The sequence below is a fragment of the Festucalex cinctus genome, chromosome 19, assembly GCF_051991245.1.
Source record: "Festucalex cinctus isolate MCC-2025b chromosome 19, RoL_Fcin_1.0, whole genome shotgun sequence".
Classification (NCBI taxonomy): domain Eukaryota; kingdom Metazoa; phylum Chordata; class Actinopteri; order Syngnathiformes; family Syngnathidae; genus Festucalex; species Festucalex cinctus.
The window spans coordinates 4,349,300-4,375,143 of record NC_135429.1 but is presented as its reverse complement, the minus strand read 5'-3'; the positions used below and the strand labels follow the sequence as shown (position 1 = coordinate 4,375,143).

Here is a 25,844-nt window from a genome sequence, read left to right as displayed (position 1 = left end):
TATTTTGTATAAAAGTGTATTGCAAAACCACTTTTCCTCAGTTATTGTGTTTATATGGTATCGTTTACTAGAAGAAAAAACAACAACTAAACAATTAATATCACACGAGAGGGACTGATGTTGCACTCAGTAATTTCAGTTACTGATTCAGTCATTGTTCCCCAAAGTAAAAGCAGATGTTTGCAAATGTCTTATTTTGATTAGACAAAAGATTTGGACAATTTGCAGTTAGACAATGGCTCGAAACGGTTACTCGAGTCCTAAAATAGTCAAGTCATTTGATAACCGATTACTTTCGACACCACTACTACGATTCAGTTCCTGGTCTGATCGTGGCCTGCTCAACTGATACTGAGGAAATCCTTTGTCCTCCAAGCCACGCGGCTTTTAACCAGTTTGCTATTCATCGATTTATCCATCCTTCTAAACGAGGGAACAGGAACGAGCGTGATTCAGCCTGCAGACAATGAGGTTCTTAGAAAGGCCCCCATCTGTCAATGGGGTCCGATCGCTCGTGCGCACGTGCGCTACGCGTGCGTGTCCCACGTAAGCGCCGCTGTGGCCGAGCCGCGCGCACACACGTACGGCAGGTTAGCGGGCGAGGTAAGCGGGTTCGTACGTGGGCGCGTGGAGCACGTGCGCGGCCGACGCAGGAATAGTGATCACGCCCACGAACGTGCACGCGTTCCCGCTGACTCACGCCGCGTTGGCTTTTGTCGTCGGCCGATCGCGCCTCCCTCCCTCCGCTGCCATCTCCCATTTTTTTCCCTTTCACGGCGGCCCGCCCTCGCAACCGCCCGCCGCCGCCTCCCTGAGACGCAGTCGCCTGGCAACGCAAGCTTTTAAGCGCTAAAAATAAGCGGCTGAGTCACGACTAGATGGGATTCAATTACAAGGGGAAAAAATTTTTATTTTTTTTTTTTAAAGTTGCCAGAGGAGTTTGCGGACTTTTGGGCGGCGAGCCAGCGGATCGGCTCACATCTGGACATAGAGCTGACGCTGAGACGTCCGGCAAAAATGCTGCAAAACCTGTTTCGTATGCAAGATGGCTGCGGTAGGATTTATTTCTAGCCACAAGGCTCAATCATCAAGCATTACGGCTGCCAGTGAAATGGACCAAAAGTGGATTTAAAAATGAACAAAATATTAGAGGGGAAAAAAAAAAAAAAGACTAACGTATTAAAATACTGTTTAACATTAAATGTGAATTTATACACCCAAGTAGAGGTGCAAAGATTAGGACAACCATTCAATTATCAAATTAATCGCTAATTACATTTGATAAACATTATTATTTAGATATATATTTTTTGTAATTTAATTTTGTCCAAATGCTCAGAATTGTATTTCCCCAAAAGTAAATATTCTCAATTTCTGCAGTCCTCCATGATACTGGTACTGGTTAGTGATCAACATTTTTGCCAATTTTCCTCATGTTTACAGACCAAACCAGTAACTGAACCATCATTTTTGTTTGTATACTGTTAATTTGGGGAAAAAAAAAAACAAAACAAAAAAACTATGCTATCACTATGCTTTTACTATGTTATCTGAATATTTCTGATACTGTGTCTGTGTCTTACTCAAGTTTCTTTGCCACTTTCAAGGAACTACACTGTGTGGCACGATCATGTCAGAGCCAAAAGGTAAGCAGAGCTGCAGGGAGTTTTGTTGGATGTACAGAAATTAACATTAGCTTTAGAAAAGCGGCACATACTCAATTGCTACGTGTTTAGCAATAACTGACAAGTGCATTAAGAGCTGCATCCACAAGTGAAAATTATTTTGCCATTATGGCTCTGGGGTATCCGTATATAGCCAGCAACAAAGTAATTAAATCAATATACTTTACACTTTTTAGACACAATACAATGAGATATTTTGAGAGCAACATATTTTTGATACCACTGTTCCAAAACAGAATCACTGATTGAGCTAAAAAAAACAAAAAACAAACATGCATCCAAGGCCGCCAGCAACAAGTTTCTGTAGCGTGCCACCCACTCTGTGCATTCACCCCTCCCTTCCTCCTATTCTTTGCAGAGTCTATATTTAGCCCTCTCAAAAGGTCGTCTGTGACTCAGGGGCACGGCAGCGATGCAGAGAGGCAAGCTGGCCCGCGCTAAACGGCAACGGCTGGCTGCCATCCAGGGTGGGAGGTTATCTGGGTGCCATCGGCCGTCCCGCGCGCAATAAGGCAGGAAGTCGATGGCCACGGAGAAGAAGGGGGGGGGGGGGGGGGGGGGGGGTGAAGGGGAATCTCCCTGACGTGGAAAGTGCTGGCATGTGCGGAAAGTGAACTTCCAAAGGGAATAAATAAAGACAAAGTAAGAGGATGCCCTAAAAAAAAACTGCATTTTTTTCCCCTCACTCTGTAGCAGTAACAGCTTGCACCCTAAGCCATATTTCAGCAAATTCGACATGGTGAATCGACGTCGGGGCATTTGATCACTGTGATTGGCTGTTAGCTAGCGAATCAGAACACGGGGCAAGAAAAGGAAGTGACGAACGCGGATAAACAGAACTGATGGAAATGTGAGAAAATGTAAATGCCTCAATGAGAAAAGTGTATTAACTGTGTGGTGAGAGGGGGTTTAGAGCCTTAAAACATTTATAATAAATGTAAAACATAAAGCTCACTACTTCACAGATTTCATTTATTGTGTTTATTTTTTGGAACCCAACCCCAGCGGAAAACGGGGGAACACTGTAATCGACTTACCGATTTTTAAATCGGGATTAATCCGTATCAAATCAAATCGTAACCTGTGAATCGTGATACGGATGGAATCGCCAGATGCTAGGCAATTCACACCCGTAGTTAAAAGGTTTACTGGCAAAGGTTATGAAAGCCAAACGATGGCATGACATAGGGACGCGACTGGCTATTGCAGGTAGGATTTACTTTTTTTTTTTTTTTTTAATACAAAACTGTGCAAAAAGCCGGAGGGTTTCATTCACGTGGGAGGATATGGTGAGACAAAAAGTAACCGGTATGCATTGTTTATGTTTTAATATCCCACCCCCGTAAAGAGGTTTCCAGTTGCCTTTAGGAATAATGACTAGCGCCGTCGATGGTATGGAGGGGAATTACTTGCGCATGCACTGAAGGGACGTAACAGTCGGGGGGGTCGGCGCGGTGTGTATATACGTCATTTTTCTACACGACGTGCCGACGCCACAGGGGGTCGTATTCGGCCGACGTCTGATTGGTGTATCTGGGCCTTTAGACCATCAGAAAATGGAAGAAAGTCCAGTCAGAAAAGGCACAATCAACAACGGGAAATTTAGGAAAAGGGGAACCATATGTTCAGAAAGTTGCTGCTCAATTTCAGGTATGGGTCCTTGACACAAAACTCGTCGAGTTGAGGCCATCGAAAAGTTGTTGCGCGAGGGTCTTAACAAGACACGAAAGCAATGTTAAGCTTTCAAAGCATTTCACTTTTTAATGATCTCGAAAGGTATGTGTGGCCAAAAGATCAAATCACACAAACTCAGCGGGTCGCCCGGTCTCAGTCAGATCCAAATCCAAACGAGCACCTGTGCCCACGTGGATCACACGGTTCAGACTTGACTCCTGAGCTGGTAATTACCCTTTCAAGGATGGACATTCGCTGGCGACGAGCCAGAGAAGAGCCCGAAAACCAGCGGGATTGTCGGGAAGGCAACGGGCTGGAAAGATTAGCGGAGGAGAAGGGCCGATGGACAAAAAGGGGAAAAGACAAGCCTGTGGAGATGAAAGCGGGCGAGGGTTCGCCTCACTCGTGACAAGGGAGCAGACAGAACTGACTGGAACAACACGACCCTGACTACAAAAACAATACCTTTTGCTGTTGTGTCTCGTGGCCCTGCTCACAACTCTTCCCACGGTTCACCAAACCCAACGTGGCGAAGGGAGAAGTATTTTGGTGCGATAATCACGTTTAGAGTTAAGAAGCGTAGAAACTGAACACTGCTTCACTATTGTTTGGTTCTAGAAAAACTCAAGCCTGCATTTGATGACCCGAGTGATCTTCAAGTCTCTCAAGAGAGGTTCTGTTTTGATAGACTGAAGCCTTATAATGGATGCTTGTCCCATAAGACAGAACTGAGAAGAACTTAAATGCACAACAAAAGACTGTTTACATGATAAGAGGCAAGTCAATTCCCAGGTGATCGACGCTGGTTACTGTGGAAAAACGACAAGAGACTGAATCCAGTCTTTAAAAGGAAGGTAATTATCATAGTTGACCTTATGACAACTCAAATCCTTGATTCACATCAATCCCTGGCTGACGATAGAAGCGCTAAGACCAGCAGATTCCGTACGTACAAGACCGGCGCTGGGAATCGTGTCTGAGCAGGTCGTTGTCGACCCGCTCCCAGAAAATGACAAGCCCGTAAAAACATTCCACCTGAGCTGGCCTGGCTCTCCCAAGCATCGGGACGGGAGAAGAAGTGAATGATGGTGAGCGAGAGACGGAATAAGAGCCAGACAAACAAAAGAGGAGCGGGAGATGAGTCACCGTCTCTGGGACGAGGCGGCGCAGCATCCCACTCCAATGAACATTTAAGTGCTTTGAAAAGCAACCCCTGTTCACGGGTTGTCCTCGTCTTCAAAAGCATATTTTTATTAATCCTTCCTCCTTTCATGAATGAATGGGACTTCTTATATTTTACAAATTGTGTTTAGATGGGCATGAAAACACTCCTTTTCAAATACTTTGGCTTGGAGATTGGATTTTAGCGCTCCAAAATTCCATTATTGTGGTAAAGCTTTGGGTTCAATTACTTCTTTATGCTGATAAAAAAAAAAAATCAAAAAAATCAAGCCAAACAGGAGCATTAGTTCTTTCAAATGTCAAGACATTTTTTTGTGATGAGTGATCAGCGCTGTGCAATTAATTGAAATTCAATAATTACAATTTTAATTATTACACTCCATAATTACAAAATCAGCAGCATCTTGGGAAAAATAATAACAATAATTTTTGAGTTGTTTAACTCATTCACTGCCTTTGACAAGTATACTTGTCAATTGTATTTTTTAGAGCGGTGCTAAATGGGGGCGAATCTGAGCATGCTCCACTGTAAATATCAAACTTGGAAACAACTTTACTGATGCCCAACCACCGGTAGATGACATCATAGCCCCATTTTATAGGAAATAAACACAGTTTCAGAGTCCATGGGAGAAATGGCTGTATTTTGGCAAACCTACATTTTTCTGCTGTCAATTATAAAAGAACGGGACGGGACAAAAAGTAGGGAGTCTATTCTGTTATTTGGTAGATTCGGTTTATATATAATTATTGAATGGAATATGACGTGAGTATTGGAAATGTAAAAATTTTCTATAATGACTGGCAGTGAATGAGTTAAATGTATCCATTTGCATGTTTTTTTTTTAATTTTAATTAAGTAATATAATAAATTTTGTTTAATCCAAAATGAACTTACATAATTATAGTGTTTCAAAGAATTTTATTTTTCTTAATGTTTTATTTATTTCAATTTAAACATTTCTTTGTTTTGTACCAAAAATAATAATAATCATCATCCCACTGCACAGTGCACTTCAACCAAGTTTTTGCCAACCTAAATAAATAAATACATATTATTATAAATATATATTGTAAATTTTGTTTGGTACAAAAGGAACTTAGAAAATTATAGTGTTTCTATTTTTTTTGTACCCCCCCCCCCCCCCCCCCCCCAAAAAAAAAAGATCGTCCTACTGCACAGTGCACAAGTTGCACTCCAACTTCAGGCTTTTGCCAGCATGAATATACAATATTATAAATTCAGTTTGGTCCAAAAGGAACTTAGATAATTATAGTGTTTATATATATATATATATATATATATATATATATATATATATATATTAATTGGGTCTTAATATTTTTAAATGCTTAAACTTGTTTTTGTTTTGTAACAAAAAATAAATAATCATGATTTCAATTCTTGCCAAAAATAATGGTGATTATTATTTTTCCACATACTGGAGCAGCCTTATTAGTGGTCATTCACATGTAAACACGACAAATTAATACTTGGCTGCCGGTTCTCATCCATTTCACACTCTGTAGGCATTGTATGGTCTGAGATGGCAGCAGAACCGAAACGGACTGGATAATGAGACGGCTGCGTCTTGAAATATGACATTCAGTATCTTCATTTTCCGTTCATTTCATCGATTGTGTGCACTGAGGAGTTGGAGGCCAACCTGGGCTAAAAGCGAAGCCTTCTGGAATCCCAGAAGAAGCCGAGCGAGGCCATGCCGCAGCTGCAGTCGTTTGTAGAGCGGCGGTGCTGGGAGAAATTTAGAACTGGCTCCCCGTGTTGTGGTTTTGGTCACCAGACGACTTTCATTTTCCTCCAACGAACACACAACGCACACGCACACACACACGTGCGGCCGCAGCCCAGAATAGGCCCTCGGAGCTTCACATCCAGGAGGCTCTGGCGCTGGCTGCCGATCAAACCTCTCAAGCGGCCTTGCTGGGCTATCGTGACACTTCGCAACGGCGGGAAAGGTTCACCGTGAAAACGGATGAGAGCCATCATGCAAAACATTTTGCCTTCAACTCCAACTGGGAGCGATGGAAGTGAGATTAGCTGCTGGATGCTCGTCAGGAATAAAATGTCAAGCTTCTGATCAGCTCCACATGTCATCCACGGGTTCTGCTGAGAAGACTTTTTTTTTTTTTTTTTTCCTGCAATGTGTGTCAGCGCGGAGAAGCCCACATCACATCCCAAAAAAAAAAAAAAAAAAAAAGTTTCATATTCGACGTATGGCAGCAAAAAGAAGAGTGCGAAATGAGAACGCTATTTGTCATTTTTGACAAATATTCTGTGGAAAATGGAACACTTGTGCCACAGGATCACTAAAATACAACTACAGTTTGCGCTTTAGTTAGCCAAAACATCAACGGCATTACTAAGTTGTATTTTGTTTTTGTTATCACTAAACGTTATCAGGGTTTGATATGACAATCAGTGAAATGCTAACAAGCATCTGCGAGGGAATCAAACAAAAGACTTGACTCATCAGACTTGAGTGTGATTCAAAATCGGAATCGCTGGTAAATCGTGTTGCAACGTTGCAGATTTAGAAAGGAATACTCTTGTCATTGTACAAGTACAACAAAATTGAAATTGCATCTCTTAAAAGTGCAGAAATAAGAACAACTTATCTTTTAACTTTCGTAATCAATCAAAAATACACAATATTTCTCTCTCTCTCTATTAATTGTCCGCTTCCTCTGTTGGCAATCAGCTTTTCCCCCCGACAATCGCATCATGCTTTTGTTGTTCAATTTTTTTTTTTTTTTCCCCAATACAACACAGTACACTGCATGTGGCGTATCACAACCTGATAAAGGGTTGGAGTTTTTCTGTTGCAGCGTGTCAGTAAACGTGCAGTGCCCCAATCGGTTTTTGTTTGGCAAAGAGTTGCCAAATTTGGGACTTGGCTAAAACTTGGACTTCAAGACTTGCATTGGAAAATGTGCATTTCCAAAATAGTCATGATAGTGTTATTTTACCAGTTTGGTCATTGTTTTCCAAAGAAAAACAGATGTTTAAAAACAGACGATAACCTGTCTTCTTTTCCTGAATGACTACAGAAATCAGTAATCAATTACTCTTTATATGCTGAAATCAGAGGACTATTTATAATTAGAAAATGGCTCAGAATGATGACTTGATTAAAATAGTTGTCAGCTCAACTTGGGACTTGTTCGAAACTTGCAACTTGCACTTTTGTGACCTACCCCAACTTGCGGGGTCAGGTTTAGGAAACTTGTGTCCACATGGCGCTGACAATGTTTGCTTTTCCTCGCAGGGAGGCGCTGTGCGATGGAAGCACTGTGCGGTGCGGCAGCTCGCACCGACCGAACGTTCGATTCCCCACACAGCAAAAAAATAAAAAATAAAATGGGACTTTCACCCCAAGGAGACGTCTGGCTGCGTTACTCAGCCTTTCCTCACCCGCCGCCGCCGCCTTAATTCCCCCCGTCGACGGCATGAAAGCTGGATCTTCTCGCCTCTAGACTGAGCGGCTCGTGCTCGGCGTAATAAACATTAAAGGCGGAGGAGGCGCGGCGGCGTCACCGCAGGGACATGGCGGCACTCGCCAACCAGGGCGGGAATATTAAAAGAGCGTGTGCGCACTAATGCGAGACAGACTACTGCGCTTGTGTGTGCGTACGTGTTCTCGCGACTGACTTTCACTGGGACTTAAGAGTGGTTTACCCTCCACCACGCAAGTTGGCAGGACTTTTTCTTGCTTCCGGGGGTGGCGCTTGGCGCCAAGAAAAGAAGTCATGACATTTCGGTGGGCTTTTGGGTCACATGACAACGGCAGGTTTTGTCACTGATAAGGCGAGAGAGCACAAAAGGTGAACAAGTGGCCTTTGGGGCTGACCTGATCAAACGCCGCCTGCGCTTATCACTAATACCGATTACGACGAGCCGCCTTTGAAGCGCACGGCGACACCTCCGAGCTGCTCGGCAGTTCCTGCCGCAGAAATTGGGTGCGTGATGGGATTAACTAATTTGCTCCCAAAAGCGTATAAAAATGTTCGATTTTAAAAATTGCCATGTTCCCAAAAACATATTTATACGTTTTGTTTGTTTGTTTTTTAATGCTAGAGCATACACAAGGCTTTGATGCAAACTCCGCAATGGTAGTTATTACACACACAGAAAAAAAAAAACGCCAGCATGTGGCAGCAGAGTATAAGAGATCAACTCGGGCCATGTTGCAACAAGCTCTTTTCCCCAGTGTCTTAAACAGGTTTGTGAATAATGATGAAACTTAGCTTTATTCTAATGCTAATTACTTCAAAACGGAAACAGATAAAAATATACTTTTTTTTCCTGGTGAAAGAAGAGAGACTAATCTTTCTTTTGGTAGGTTACATGTTTTTATAGCAATAGACCACAACATTCTGTAGGCCTTGCGAAATCAGTCAAAATCCAGTAAAACAGCCAAGAGTGAAGGGGGTTTCTTCAGTGAAAATGGCTGCAAGTGAATGACTTAATCAGAGAGCTGATCAAAAAGATGGGCTTTGTCCGTAAAGCAATACCTTTACGGCGCTTGCGTGTGAAAAGAGTGACATCAAACGCACACCTGCAGCTTTGTCAGGACAGAAAAAAAAAAAAACTGGCAAGAGACGAAAAGTCGTCACATTTCTCAAGGTCTTAGACGAAACAGGAGAAAACCTTCCCTTGGCACTTGAGACAAAACATGACATCATCACTGGGAAGGTCGAGACCAGTGCAAGGTATGCTGGACTATGAAACGAACCATTTGTCAGTTTTGACAAGAGTGACATCCAACAGTTTGACCCATGTTCACAAGTCTTATCGTTTCTCCTTGAAAGATGCGACAGTGTCCAGGGTGCTCAAACGCAAGCTGAGCCAGGTTTGCACCTCATCCGCCACCCGAACCAGGACAAGCACGATAGAAAACTGACAGATCATATTTAAACTCCTTGTTCATATATTTCATTTCAGCTAAAGAATTTCTCCGCCGCCGAGGACGGCCGCCATTTTGAGATTGTTTATCAGGCAGGAATTCTGGCGAGAATCCTTTTCCTCGTCGCAAGGAAATTCCAAGTGGTCGTCTTGACACGTCCTTGCCGCACCAACGCACGGTCACCAGAGAACAACAATGTCAGGTGATACGGACTCCGTTTCATCATATCATCACAAAAGTGAAGACATTTGGCAGTATGAATAATGATAATACAAATTTGAGAAATGCTTTAGGTAGATTTGAGGGATGGAGTAAAGCCTTAATTTCAGATAATTGATCATTTCAAAAGTTTTTAAGCATTTGCATTCACCTTTTACGCTAGTATGGTAATATGTACACTCGATTTTACAGTAGGGTTGGGTTAAAAAAAAAAAAAAAAGGATTTTCCTTCGAGTATGACCTAGTCATTTATTCTAATAAATTAATTAAAAACAAAATTAACACGGAAATAGAATTTTAAATGCCACTTTTTTCCTGATCTTACCGTTTTCTTGAAATTTACTGTTCACATGAATTTAAAAAGTATTTTCTTACATTTATGAAAGACCTGACTTATTGCACTTTGACAATTCAGAATCTTTTTAATTCATATTTACAATTATTGAGTCAGAATTACAAAAAACATTTTCATGTCAGCCGTGCTTGTCAATGTTTGTGTAACACTTAAGTGATTATAACATGTTATTTTCATTAATAAATGAATCATTTAACCAGTTATTGCCTCTGCAAAATTTAATTTTGAATTTAGTGTTTGTGGAGTTTTTTTTGTTTTGTTTTTTTAAATCATGTCCTTGATATTTAAGAAGAACTGATGTTCCATAATTAATATCAGATTGAACTAAAGTGAATCAAATCCCAGAAAAAGAAAAAAAGAACAAATCGAAATTGCATTTAACTGAACTTTTGTGAATCGAAATCGAAGCGATTGAGGAAATTTGAAACCGAGCGTTATTTTACAGTATATGAGTTTCGGCAATACAGTGGTACCTTGATGAGTAGCATTGATCGTAGCATCATTTAAGCAACGCATATTTGAAGAAAAATGTACACCGAAAATAAAACAAAGCTGCTATTTTAGGTCCTCGTTAAGACCTTCATTTAGATCCCAAACAATAAACCTGTTTTATGCACACTAACAGCAGTGGAGTGACCATTTGAAATCCAGACTTTCCCGGCGGGAAGATGGAATGGAAACACGCTGATGGTGGTCGACTGGGGCCCGAGGTGGTTTGACCACAAATCGTCGTCGCCTGCTACTGGCCGAGCGGACGCCAAGCATCAAATGAAAGCAAATAGTTGACACGAGCTGCTGAAGTGTGCGCAAGTCAACCGCACAGACACCACACATTCATCAACATTCAAAAGACAACAACGTTGGCCGGCTCCTTGGAAGGCATATCAAAAAAATATTAGCTTTTGGATCGGGCCTTTAAAAAAAGAAAAAAGAAAAAAAAAAAACAGGGAGCAAGTGTACGCGCTCGGGACAAGTCTGGGACGGCTCAACCAAAATTCAGCAGCCGCAAAACCCAAAACTGGGCTTTTGATTTGATTTATTTTTTTCCCTCCGTCGAGTTTCTCAGCTCGGCGGCTCAGGCGGTGGTCGCTTGTGAGAATCCGCCTCACTTTTTCCCCCGCTCCAGACTTTCCACTCGCACGCCGCCGCCAACAGATGCCACACTTGGACGTCTGAATGCTGCCATTTAAGGCAAGCAAAAAAAACCCCAAAACAACAAAATTAAAAAAAAAAACATTCTGGATCTCTCCAATTAGGACAACACGAGCTGGCTGGCCACGCTCCGCTGCAACTATGCAAGCTTCTACGCTAGGTTGCAGCAGGGCTGGACGGCACCTGGGCCAGCCGGTGCCAGTTCGGGCGCGCCACGTTCGGGGGATGGCAGTCATAACAAGGAACGCCTCTTTTCAGTTTGGATGACTCCAGTCAAAACACCAGCGCCCTCCAAAAAACGCCAGGAAGGCTCTCGTGGTCACATGAAGGACATTCCCACAAGTCAAAAAGCACATTGTCAGGGTACCTGAAGTGTACTTTGGGAGCTTTTTTCAACAGTACACATATATTATTTATCCTCTGCAAAGAATGAGTGCAGTTTACTGAGCAGTCGTGAGTACTTAAAGCACTTCATCCAAAATACTTTGGAACCAGTTACTGAAAAGGCCACAGTTCCCAGTGTAGTGCATTAAAGGGATACTTATTTAGCCATTTTTGGCAGTCAAACATTAATATTTTGCCTACAATAAAATGTGATATTTTCATTATTTTTCATGTACGATTAGTACCTTTAAAAACACATTTTGCAACCTGCTGTCGACTGAAAATGACATCACAAGGGCTCAGGTAACCAACCACAGCTTGTGAAGGTTACATGACCAAACCTAGAAAACAGGTGAGCTGTGATCGGTTACCTGAGCACTTGTGATGTCATTTTCAGTCGACAGCAGGTTGCAAAATGTGTTTTTAAAGGTACTAATTAATTGTACGTGAAAAATAATGAAAGGATCAAATTAATTATAGACAAAATACTAACTTTTTATTGGTATAATGGGCTAAATAAGTGAAGTATCCCTTTAAATTGCGAACAAGGTGGTGATAGACCAATATGTTTTTTTTCAAGGCTGATACCGATACAGATTATAAGTAGTCAAGGAGGCTGATAACCGATATTTCAAGCCGATATTCATTTGCAGTAAAATAGAAAAAAAAAATTTAAACTATATTGACAGATTTGTTTAAAAAAATAAAAATCGCAGAGCTTCCAGGGTCAAAAAAATAATAATAAAACAATAAAACGTAAAAAAAATAATAATAATTTAAAAGCAAGTAAATAGATCCCCAAAGATTTCTACGGTAAATAAAGTTTTCTAAAATTTCAACATAATTTATTGATTCATTTATTTTTTTATATAAGTGCTGCGAGTTCCCAAATTCATTATGTTCGCAAGCATTCACTGCTCAGTGAGATATCAGCTCTATCGGCATTCAGATAAAAAAGAAAAAAAAATGGCCGATGCCCATATTTGTCAAAATGCCAAATATCAGCACTGATAATCGGCCCTGCTGATAATCGGTCTGTCCTTAGCACAAGGGTACCTAATTAAATGTATTGACAGATAACTTATCAATGACAACAGTAAAAGCTGCTGACACACAAACACTTCAATCATCACTTTTTTTTTTTCTCCTCCTCTCGAGTTTGTTTGGCCCGCAAGTCGCAGCTTGTGTGTGACCTCCTTTCTATTCTTTCGACTCGGGTCATTCACCACAGCCACTGTATACACACAAACGAGCGCGCACACACACACTTCCAGGAAAAGATGCCTGCCACCACAGTGATGACCCGAGCGGCGGCTTCACAACACACCAGGGAGATGCTGATGTCACTCTGTGGCACTTTTTTCTTTTTTTTATTTCCAGTGTTTTTCTGGTCTCAATCAGGAATGTGATGGGGTCAATGTGTGTGACGGTCGTTCGGGGAGTTGCTTCCTGTCATTAGTATATTTACTCCATCTGTCAGACGTCTAATTTATTGACCAATGTCTCAACAACAGCATCATTTATTTAGCATTTATTACACTGGGGAGGCTGTTTCTAACCACTATTTTAGGGATGCTCGATTCTGGGAAAAAAAAAAAAATCATGATTATTTTGGAAAAAAATAATTGAAATTAGGGGTGTTCCATATCATACCTTCTATAGTATTACCAGTGTATTTAAACATTTAAAAAATTTAAAAAACAAACAAACAAAAAAAACACTAATAACTTAAGTCCCCTTTGCACCAAACAATGTATTTTAATAATAATAATTATTAGTATTATTATTATTATTATTATTATTTGATTATATTTGCTGTGCAGTAGGACAATCGTTTTTTTTTTTTTTGGTGCAAAACAAGAAAATGTTTAAGCATTTAAAAAAAAAATAAAAAAATAAAAAAAAAACACTAATTACTTAAGTCCCTTTTGCACCAAACAATTTATAATAATAATCATACTAATAATAATAATAATAATAATAATTTTTATTTAATTATGTTGGCAAAAATTTAACGTTGGAGTGCAGCATGTACACTGTGCAGTAGGACAATCATTTTGTTTTTTCTTGGTCCAAAACGAGAAAATGTTTAAACGTTAAAATATATATATATATATATATATATATATATATATATATATATATAAGAACAAATAAAATTCTTTGAAACACCTTTTGGATGAAACAAAATATATTAAATTTATTTTAAATTTAAAAACGGTACAAATGCATATGTAAACAACGAAAATTTGTATAATAACCTTTTTATGATTATTATTTTATAATTGGGGAGTGTAATAATTGAAATTGTAATTTAATTTTGATTTTAATTGCACAGTCCTACATTATTTCATTGATAATTATAATGTACAAGGTCATAGTTATAGGTTTTTAGAAATAAAAATGTTGCAATAGCAAACGTAGTCCCTCCTGTGATGTATTTATGTTTTGAACTGGACAAAATGTCATGTAAAAACTGTCTTGCATAAACGTGACCGCACTTATGCCAACACCGACTGTATAATCTGCATTTTCTTCTTTCAAACAGAAATGACGCACGATTGTTCAGGAACCAAAATCAGGCGAAGACAGGAAGTGGGCACCAACAGCATGTGATGATGACAACAACTTCTTTGCAAAGTCACGGCTGGGGAGTCAAAGTCAACCACATCATCCGTCACCGACACCGACATGAATAGTTCAATTTGTGAATAGTGAACCGCAAACACATAGCGGACTTTGACACTATTCTTGGGACTTTGAACAGCAGATTGAAAGATTAATTTTCGATCGTAAGGATAATAAAGGCCTCTATTTTGGTAAGGGTGAAAATTAATCGGGTTCAAAGAGGAGACATGCCTGAACAGAATGTAAAAATCAGTCTTGAGTAAACAAGCCATAAATTTAGTCATTTCCCCCCCCTGACTCTTTTCAACAGCATATAATCGCCATTTTCTTCATTCCGTTAGAAATAACGCATGATCTAAATGGCCAGATTCAGAAGGAGACAGGAAGTGGTCACCAACAGCATGTGACAGACACACACACACACACAAAAATAAATAAATAAAAATTATAAAATATAATAAAATAAAAACTACAACTGGGAAAACAACTGCATCATCCTTCACCACCATCTTGGCAAACTTTAGCCGATTAATTTGGTTTCCATCGCGCACAAAATGGCCTCCAGTACTCAAGTTCTTCCTGCCTATAACAAAGTAATGGTCATCCCAATGGGTGAGTTTTTCAGCAAATCACCTGAAAACAAATAGGCAAATTTCTGAATATATTGGAGATTAGTGCACATTTGTGGCATTTTTAAGACATTTTAACATAGAATATAAGGATTAACTGTTATTTTCGACGATAATTAACTCATTCACTCCATCATTTTCACTGAAGCAATCCCCATCACTCCCAGCTGATTTAGTGGATTTTGACTGCTTTTGCAAGGACCACAGAATATTGTGTAATATTGCTATAAAAACTTGGAACCTATCAAAAGAAAGATTAGAGCCTCTTCTTTCATCAGGTAAAAAAAGTATTCCGTTTTACAGCAATTAGCATTAAAATGTAGCTAAGTGTTCATTATTATTCACAAATCTGTTTAAGACTGTGGGGGAAAACAGCTTGTTTTCAAAAAGGCCCTGGTTGATCTCTTATACTCTGTTGCCACCTGCTGGCGGTGTTTGTAAAAACTACCAATGATTTAACCGTTCTCTTCAGTTCAGTGGCTGCATCAAAGCCTTCCGCATTCTCTAGCATTTAAAAAAAAAAAAAAAATAAAAATAAAAATGTATAAATACGTCTTTGGGACACTGGTAATATTTAAAATGGAACGTATTTTTACATTTTTGGGACCAAATGAATTAAGGCTTCCATTTTGGAGGAGGGTGACAATTAGATTGAACGTAATTGTAAAAACCCCCCCAAAAAAACCCAAAAAAATACCTCGCACAAACAACCCATAAAAGTACTCATTCCCTCCATCTTAAACAAAATGACCGCCAGTACTCAATTTCCGTCTCGTTTGTCCCACCTTCAACAAATAGTGGCCCTAAAGGGCAATTTGGTGACCTAAAAGTCGAAACACAGGCCACGTTGCGAGCACGTCAATGTCACGCGGCGCCAAACTGACCGACGTATGGACCACGCAACACAAACACACGCCACAGACGACAACTCACAAACACATAAATACGCTGGCGGTCATTAACAGCGGGGCCCCGTCCTCGCCAGACTTAACGCTCGCTAATTACTCATGTATGGGCCCCTTTCACTGGGCTCGCACATACACACGCGCTAAGCACAACAAAGCGCGTCGGGCCGTGTTGATATAAGGAGCAAACACAAGTGGAAAATTGGACTTGCCAGCGGCCAGACTGCCGACTTCCTGATAGGAAGAGTTTGACCCATTTAGATTGACACGTATGTGCATGAAGTCACACAGGAAACGCGCACACACAAAAGGCCTGTGTGTGTCGCATGCCACAACACCACAACCTGGAGATTGCAACTGAAACGTTTTACATTGTTACGTCGTGTTTTCATTCTCTTTACACTTGTTTAGAAAGAAACAGTATGAAAAATAAACAACAAAATGAAGTCATGTCCAAACCTGCATTAGGCCAAAAATAAACATTGACACTTTTTGCCATACTGTAAGGATATGACTGCCACTTATTTTATGGGGCTGACTCAATTAAATCTAACCTGTAAACTCATTAAAATAGAATATAAAAACATGAGCAAACTTGTTTAGATTCTTCCCAAACAAATATTTGATGATAATTGAGAACTTTCACGTGATTGGCCCTTCTCTTGCCAAGGACACCATCATCGGCGTCTTATCCCAGCGGGGGTGATCTAATCAGGTTTTCCTTGCCCCTAATCTCACACTCTTGTTCCGTAATAAAGACAAAAGCATCAGTTAATATGGAATGAAAACTTTTGCTGTAAAGCTCAGGAGTTTGTTGTATCAGATTTATGAAAAGAAAAAAAAACAACAACAACACAATGAGCGTTGTTGAAGTGACTTGACCTGGAATCGGTCACACCACAGATGCAACAAAGTTCCTTGCGGCGAAGCAAAACCACACTGTGTACACAAAAGGCACTCCCTGGTTTGCCACACTAGCAAATATGACAATCTTACCCGAGAGGCCACAACTGCACGTTTTATTTACTACTCCGTTTGGGATGCACCGAAAGCGATTCCAGTGCCAAAATTGCCAAGACTACACATCTATAAAACAGCAATGTTCTCGAGCCCCATCACCCATTATCCCATGATGCTCGGCTTCTTTTTAAAACTCAAGTAAAAGTAGCACTCAAGCTGTCCTATCTCAATTTTATTTTATAATTATTCTCAGTAAACGGTCTTGTATTTCGTTTCGATCACTTTAATAGTTTTCACACGGTGGTGATATTGAGTCATATTCCCACGATTCTATGTTCTTATTTGTCTTTCATCGACACAGTGCCCTCTCATGGTCAGACTGAGACACCACATAACTGAAACGCCTTGTGCTACAGGCTACATTTGAATGGAAATGTATGGCAAGGTGGTTATGTGATGCATTTGGGTGTTAAAATGTCAGTAACGACAAGTTGACACGCTTAAAAACTGCAATATTGCGTGAAACAAGGGCTATGGTTTGGTAAAGTTTGTGTTTTTGGAAAAGTTTCAGATTAGAATAAAACATTTACAAGATTTAATGACATCATCAAGTGTTGGTACTTGCATCGTCAAGTACTCAAATGTACCTTAACTTGTCCTTGGTGAAATGGAGCGCGATGCCAAATTAATGACTTTGCTATTTACTTTTGAGGGGTTGTGAAAAAACTTCAGGGGGTTCCTAAAGTCAGACACATGGGAAATTGATTTCAATGTGCACTTATGGTATTGTAAATTTTGCCAAGCACCTTTTGTATCACAAATAAAAACGAAAATGTTAATATTGCATGTCATTTCTAGAAAACCTAAACCCAGAAAGGAGTCACTTCCCTGCGTGCACCACCTCTAGATTAACTGTTTATTATAACACATGCAAAATAATGCAAATAGACGAGCACGTTTCCCGGCAGGGTGGCTTCGGCTTGCCTCAACTCCTCCAAAGTGCTCAGTATAACATCACCGTTGATCAAAAGCGCCCGGGGCACGTCAAGTATGATGCAAATTGCGATTGTTAATTCATGCCGGCAGAGAACGTTCCCTTCTCGGGCGTGTTGAACAATAGCGACGAGGAGTTTGGGACGGAGCCTCGCAGGCGCCATCGCTTGCGGCTACTTTCCCTTGGAGAAGTTGCTTGCTATCGGCGGTTAGCCGCCGAAGCTAAGCACTCTTGTTTAGCCCCTTTTGCTTAAACAACAACAAATGTGTTCAAATGGGTGGTAAAGTTTAAAAGTATGAAGATAAATACTCACCCGGGTCCCCCGGGGTCTTCATTGCGGTCGTCGACGGGCTTCTCGGCTCACTTTTCCCCTCGAGTGCTAACTTTTTCCCCTGGGTTTAGCTAGCTAGCCGCGTTAGCACTCTCGGTCCTCCCGTGTTTGTTCTGAGTGGCCCCGAAAAAAATAAAAATAAAAAAATAAAACAGCAGCTCCTTCGACTTCTTTCACTCTCAATCCCGGCTTGGATTACTTTGGCTCACTTTCTGCACGCCGCTTGGAAACTTTTACGAGCCGCGTTGAGTTTTTTTTCTTTTCTTCATGCGGGGAAAGTTGCCCCGTGTCTCCGCTGGGGGAATCCGGTAGGCAGGCCGAAGTTGGGGGGCGGGCGGCGGGTGCCGAGGGCTCGCTTGACGGGAGCGAAGGAATCGAGAAGAAGTGGCGGCGAGGCTACAGTTTGAGTCGGCTTGTGGGAGCGACGTCGCGTGGTCCACTCGCGTTCCACATCATCATCCGCCTCCTCCTCCTTCTCGTCGTCGTCTTCCACGCCCGCGAACCAAACGGCGGCGCTGCTCGGAGAAACAAAAGTGGCCGAGCCAACTCTTCTTTCTGTGCACTGCTTTCTCCGGCGCACACTTTTTCTTTTTCCACTCAGTGCTGGAGCGCCCCCGGCCCCCCTTCTCTTCCTCCTCCTCTTCTTCTGTCGGGTGTCGTGTTTCGCTCTCCCCTCCTGCCACACGGGGCCGCCCACGCGCACCCACGGAAAGAGGAAGGGAGGGCGCGGGGGAGAAACTCAACGCCCACTTGTTGCCAAAAGATCGTCGTCGTTCTTTAGAGTTCAACAATATTCCGTTTGATTCAACAAGTTTTATTTTTTTCCTAGAAGTCCGCTTAAATCGGATTAAAACGACATATTTTGTTTGTAAACAGACTGTGGACTATTTACGGAAAGAGCGTGGCAAATGTGTGCCCAGTATTTTACAATGAGTGTATTGTGCGAGTTCGCGTGAGGAAACACGCACTGAAGTAACGCGCGTGAAACCGAATTAACGAGTCATCTAAAACAAGAATTCCGTGTGGCAAACGTCTGTCCTTGTCTGCTTCGAGCAATGTCTCAGATAAAAAAAAAAAAAAATCAGTTCTCTACTGTTGCTTGTGTGAAAGCATTGACAGCTAACATAAAATCTGAAAAGGTCTTTCCGCTGAAAAGTTTGAAAATGTTAGCATGTCCAAATTACAAAAGTCAAGTGATTTGGTCCACTGTTGACAAAGTACATTCCAGTCTTCCACTATATAGTGCTATCGGTTCTGTCAGGTTACTATGGAAACCAGGATGTGTTTACCTGCAAGACATTGAGACAGGTGAAGAGGGAAGAGCCAATCAACATCTGTCTATCTATCCATCCATGTATTTAAAGTGTGTTTTTGAGTAGGAGCTTGTAGTCAGACATCTCACGACAACTGTTGCTTACACGACGTCAGCCTCGTCACCTGTTACAGAACAGCCTCCTACTCCTCCTCGTCCGTGAGCGCGTCTCCTACTTGTCGCCTCCTCGGTTGGTGGAGGGGCACTTTACTCCTCACGCTCGCCCAACCACGCATGCCTCCTCACCCTCATTGAAGTCGTCTCCTGCACTCCCAGCTGTTTTTGCTCCTCACATACTCACCTCCTCTTTCTCCTTACTTCCTATTGACTTCCTTTTCTCCACTTACCACTTTCTCCTTTCACTTCTTGCTGTTCACACACCTCATTTCCTCACTTCCTTCACCACATTGCTCCTCTCTTCTTTACTTCCTCTTGCTCCTCTCTCCCTCCTCCCTTCTTTACCTACTACTCTTGTTTCCCACCTCCTTTTGCTTTTTACTTCCTCTTGCCATTCAGCTTATCTTGGTCCTCATTGCCCCCTTTTCACTTTTTCCCCCTTTTACTCCTCACTTCCTTTTTATCCACACCACTTCATGCTCCTCACTTCCCCGTTTCTCGCCTCCTTTTCTCCATCTCCTCTTCATCCCTGTCCACCTTTCTCACTTCCTTTTGCTCCTTGCTTAGCTAAGCTTCTCCTCTGCTTCACTTTCTCCTAACATTTTTTCTTAACTTCCCTCTCCTCTGTCTCCAGACACCCTCTTATCCCTCACCTCCTCTTGCTTCGCATCCATTTTTCCCCCTGCAGGAAGAAGCAGAAAGCAGGATGAGTAAGTTGACAAAACCAAGTTGCAACATGCTCGCTGTACCTCCTTTTCCCGACAATACATAAACTTGACAGTCGAGAAGCTTTTCAGAGCAACCGCGAAACTTGACGTTCATCTCACTCAACATGAAAACGGTTGAAAATGACACCTACACCCGACCACGTTTGAGGTTTATCTGTGTACCTAAAGGAGAATGTGAAGGAAAAGCAGAATTGCGCTTGTGTCAATAATGAACCGTATTGTTCGTTGAGAGTCAAACTAGACTGACAGGAAACTCAGCAGCTTTCTGGGAATGATCGCAATCGGGACAAAAACATGCAAATTTGGAAATATATATATTTTTTTTTTATTGCTGGCAAGATTTTAAGCAGGCGCCATCTTGTCTGCTTGATACATGTAGGCGTACCTAATGAAGTGTCCACTGGTTGTCTCTTACAATGTAATATTTAACACCTGAAGAAAAGAGGAGTGAGGGGGCAGGGATAGTTTGTGTGTGGAGGGGGGAGGTTCAAGGGGGTGTCGTTCAAGCTGTGCGTCTGCGGCGTGGACGCTGCTGGCTCTGCATGTGAAAGTGTCGGCCACAAAAGCCCAGCGGGGCGTCCGAAGTGCAGCATACGTGCGAATTGGCGGCGGGGTCGGCGCTAATTGATCAGTGCAATTTTGTTACTGGCGTGCTAATGAATCCCCATCGGGAGCCCACAATTGTCCAGGATCAAACTGGTAACTGTTTGCTATCAGGAGAAATAATCAAATAATGAAAAACAACATACAAATACACACTGCCATACACTCGTGACAGTAGATGTTGCCAAATGGCCTGCAGGGTAAAGTTTCCTGTTCTTGTTTTGTGCTTCTGATGGATCAAGTCGTCCCCCAAAAGGCCCCTCCCTCCACGATGACACGTTTGATGAAGAAGGAGCCCCCTTGTCTGTCTCTTGTCAGGTCACATGATCAGATGATTGGGGGGGGGGGTTACAAGGCGGCAAACACCAAGGCCAAGAGGAATGGTGGTGGTTAGAAATTGGGGGTGGGGGATAATGGGGTGAAAGGGGCCTTTGTGATCAAAAGGCTTGTTTATTTTCTCTGTTGCGCTGGCGCCCAATGACGGACGTCATGAAACCGCCACACAAGACCCCCCCCCCCCCCCCCCCTCAACATGAAAGTGCTAACATCCGTGCTAGCAAATGCCACTGCCACGCCATGTTTGTTTACTTTTGATTTTATTCATATCAAATGTTAAATTGAATTATTGTAAGCAGTTAGTTAGTTAGCCTTGTCACTGACTCACTTTAAAAAAAAAAAGCAAAAAAAAAAAAAAGAGAAGTCGATAATTGGGCCTTATGAAGTCTGCCTAGCAACAAGTGACCACACCAAGAGACTTAGTACAATTGGGTTATATTACAATTTTAATTTAGTAAGAAAGGGTTTTCTCAACTTTTTTTTTTCACTCACTCACTACAGTAAAATATATACCATAATGCCGTAACGATGGCATCTATTAAAGTTTATAGTAGTTTTTAAATTAGTGATCCTCATGAATTATTTAATGATTTGTTGCTGCATTGTAAGCGGTTAGCTAGTTAACCTTGTCACAATATATACATACAAAAAATAAAAAGTCGATGAGTGTGCCTTATGAAGTCCGCCGAGCAACAAGTGACCAATCCAACAGAGAGTCTGTGTGATTGGTTAAATTACAATTTCATTTTAATTCAATGGGGTATATGCCACGGAAGAGGCGGGACTGTTTTTGCACATGAGCTTTGCTTCCGGTTCCGTTTGAGACGTGTGGACTGCGTCCCAATACTTGTGCTTCCGACTTTGTGCCCCTCGGTTGCGCGTTCGCAACCCTGACCGGAATCAAAGCTCATGTGCAAAATCCCGGAAGTCGGAAGTCCCGCCCCTTCCGTGGCATATACCCTTTAAGGAAGGGTTTTCCTAATTTTTTTTTCCCCCCACTCACAGACTCACTACAGTAAAATATATCCCATATTGCCGTAACTATGGCATCTATTTTATAGTAATTTTAGACTCAAAACGGGAAGTGGGAAATACGGCATGGAAAGGGTGATTGTGGCGTGTAAAAGTGACATTCAAATAGGAGGGAAAGCAGAGTGTCATCCATGTGCTTCACTTTCTGTGTGTGTACATTTCCTGTGACATGTATAGTCGAGTGTGCATCAACCCTCGTCCATCCTGGATGAGGCCAATTACTGGAAGTCTCTCTCCATTCATTTGCATGCGTATATGCATATACTATGATTTGACTCAACATGCCGGACTTGTTGAGACGTCCAGGTTGAGCATCCGGGATGAGGCTAATTCCTGGAAAACAACTCACGCACAGCCGTGGCCTACAATGTCACTTTTTCCACACGTCCCATTTTCAACTTTTTAAACTGAAGACGTTTGTTGCGTTTGCCACTATTCCCAGCACGCTTGTGCGGACGAGCGACGTATCAAATGCAGGGTGGAGCAGGGTGGGCTTGGATGGTCTAATAAGACTTGGCCCTCCTTGTGTTTGCGTAGGTTTGGCTCGACGTGTGTGTGTGTGCGCGCGCGCGCGCGGGTCTATAGGCCTCTGTGTCTATTTGGCTTCTTGTTTTTGGCTGCGATGGCAACAGACATCACAGCGGGACCGCGCGGTTGCGACGCTCGCCAATCTGTAACCCGCCGTCCCGCCACAAGGAGGACGACGGGGATGAGGAGGAGGTGGAGGAGGAGGAGAAGATGCATGTGGAGGAGAGAAAGGAGTTGTAGAAGGAAGACGATGAGGAACAGGACCAAAAAAAAAAAAAAAAAAAAAAAGGAGAGTTACAAGAAAGTGAGGAAGAGGAGAAATGGAAATCGCATCCAAACGTGGCCCAAATGGCATCCAAGTGACAACGGTGACACGTCGCAACTTGTTGACAACAAGTTGCATTCACGCGCTCGTCGGCAGCCATTTTGTTGCTGCCTGTTGCCACGCAAGCCGGTGCAACTGTTCACACCATTTACATATGAAATGAAACACTCATTTACATGCACTGCAAGAACAAACTCTCTCTCTTTCTCGAATGACGTGTTCAGTAGCTCTAAAATAGATCTGATCCTGATATTAAAAAAAATATTCAACAGAAATTCAAAAGTTACGTTTATCAGTCGTCAAGAAGAGACAGAAAGAAATATACTTTGATTTGAATTTGATAAATGATGAAGCATGAACGTGAAAAATGAAGAGAACTTTTCCCACTTTCCCGACAACAGGCCATCGCCGCTTTTTCAAACAAGAGCGCCCCCCGGTGGAAAGCGGCCACATTTCAACAGCTTGACTATACCTGTATTTTGAATCCCTTTTTAAAGCAATATTACCAAAAGAATAAGATGAAGGAGAAAAACACATTGACAAAGGATTTGATGAGAAAAGTAAAAAGTAGTTTGGAAAGATGGTGAATATTAAAGTTAAATCAATAGTGTTTACTTTATTTAAAAAAAAAATGTTACCGGTACTTAAATAATTTTTTAAAATATTATGAATAATTGAATGAGAACTGCTCACTACATCATAAATAAGGGTAAAAAATATAATATTGTGCTACATTTTGATTAAAAAAAAAAAAAAAAAAAGGAGTGCTGCATTCACAATTTAGCTAAACTTACTCTAGTTTTGACTTTAAAATGACCCCTTTTCGTAATAAATTACTTTTATGTAAATTAGATTACGAAAGTTAAATATATAATTCAGATAAACCTATTGTAACAATAAGTAGGCTATGTTTCATAACTATTATTTAAAGCCACGGTGTGTAATATACGACCACTAGATGTCGCTATAGCATAGAATGCAGCCGAAGTGCATGCAGGTAGAAGCGTGCACTCGCGCGTCTCGGCAAAGCGACGACGACTTACATGGCTGCCAACGTGAAGTCCGGCGATTGACGCAGAAAGACCAGATGGTGCTAGAACTCCACAAATGGAAATCACCTTTTTTTTGTTTTTAACAGATGTGCTGCTTTTAAAGGGATACTTTACTTAGTTAGCCATTTTTGGCAGTCAAACAATATTTTGCCCATAATAAATTTGATATTTTCATTATTTTTCATGTACAATTAGTATTTTGCAACTTGCTGTCGACTGAAAATTACATAAAAAAAAGGGCTCAGGTAACCAATCACAGCTCAGCTTGTGAATGTCACATGACCAAAACCAGAAAACAGGTGAGCTGTGATTGGTTACCTGAGCCCTTGTGATGTCATTTTCAGTCGACAGCAAGTTGCAAAATGTGTTTTTAAAGGTACTAATTGTACGTGAAAAATAATCATGAATAAAATATCAAATAATTATAGACAAAATATTAACTTTTTTATTGCTATAATGAGTTAAATAGGTGAAGTATCCCTTTAATATTGTGACATGACGATATATTGTGGCATTTGTAATATCGCGATATCACAATATTGCCGGTATCGTTACATCCCTAGTATTAAAATAGTGTTCGAAAATAATCACATATTTTTAGATGATTAAATACGAGCGTAAAAATGAAGAAAAAAAGTCAGATATTAAAAAATAAAGTGTTGTGTTATATTTTTGTATAAAAATGAGCATTTTGCCACACTCTCTAAAATCACATTTTCAACACATGAAAAGTGAAGTCGGCTCACCTCAGCTTGACACCTGCCGACTGAAGAGGTCCATTTACACACCGGCTGCGTGTGCGTGTTTGTATTTATGCGCGTGCTGAAACCCTGCAGACTTGCGGTTCCGACCCACTCGTTGCCAGAAGACGCACACATGGACGAGGGTCACCCAGAACGGGGCCAAGTGGGACCACCCCAACACTGGCAGCATTCTGTACACACACACACACAGAAGTGAAGTGTTGCAAAAGTTGTACGACAAAGCGGCTGAGAAATCTTATTTCATCAAGGGGTCCGAAATGTTGGGCTTTCAGTCAGAAGCTTACAGATTCGACTGGAAGCCTTCAGGGTCCGAGTGTTGCAGCATTTGGGACTGTGCCAGTTGTCGCTCTCGGGCCCCGACCGACGTCTCTGATCAGCACGCGGACGCCGTATGAATTATCCACGAAGGTCCGAGGGGGGCCGCGGGAGTCCGGGAGGAACGTCCAGTTGTCGGACAAAAGGCATCAAAAGATCTGACGGCGTCGCCGTGTCGCCGGCGGCACAGAAAACAAGCAAGAAAGTTTGGCAAAAAGCATCAGTGATGACGACGACTTCGGCAAGACAAGTCAAGAGGTTCGGATCGAAGTAAGAAGTCGGCATCCAATCAGATTGCTCGGACGTCATCCTTGAGGCTGCTCGCAACGTCGTCGCCATTTTGCTTTGTATGGAGGACCAAAACTGCTAAAATTAAAAATAAATACGTGACAAAATAAATAATTACATAAATGAATAAAAGTGAAATTAAAAATGGATATAAAAATTATAATTCAAAAATGAAATACAACAAAATAAATATAAATGGAAATAAAACCAAATATATACATGACTGTATCAGAAAATTTGAATATTGCGATCAAGTCCATTATTTTCTGTAATGCAATTAAATCAGCAAAAATGCCATACATTCTGGATTCATTACAAATCAACTGAAATATTGCAAGCATGATTGTTTTAATATTGCTGGTGATGGCATTTTTTTTACTTGGTCTGAGGAAATATTCTAATATTTTGAGATAGGATATTT

At 41.4% G+C, this 25,844-nt stretch overlaps 1 protein-coding gene across 2 annotated transcripts in view; it reads right to left on the bottom strand.

The window, feature by feature from the left end:
• The window catches only part of erf (Ets2 repressor factor), a 40,218-nt gene extending 15,234 nt beyond the window's left edge, over nt 1-24,984 (bottom strand). For both annotated transcript variants that reach the window (XM_077506433.1, XM_077506434.1), the window contains exons 1-2: nt 24,803-24,984; nt 18,006-20,134 (exon numbers count right to left, since the gene is read on the bottom strand). In XM_077506433.1, the coding sequence (XP_077362559.1) occupies nt 18,006-18,027 (22 nt within the window). In that variant the 5' untranslated portion in view covers nt 18,028-20,134; nt 24,803-24,984. The remainder of the gene's footprint in view (nt 1-18,005; nt 20,135-24,802) is intronic.
• Nucleotides 24,985-25,844: the final 860 nt, after the last annotated feature.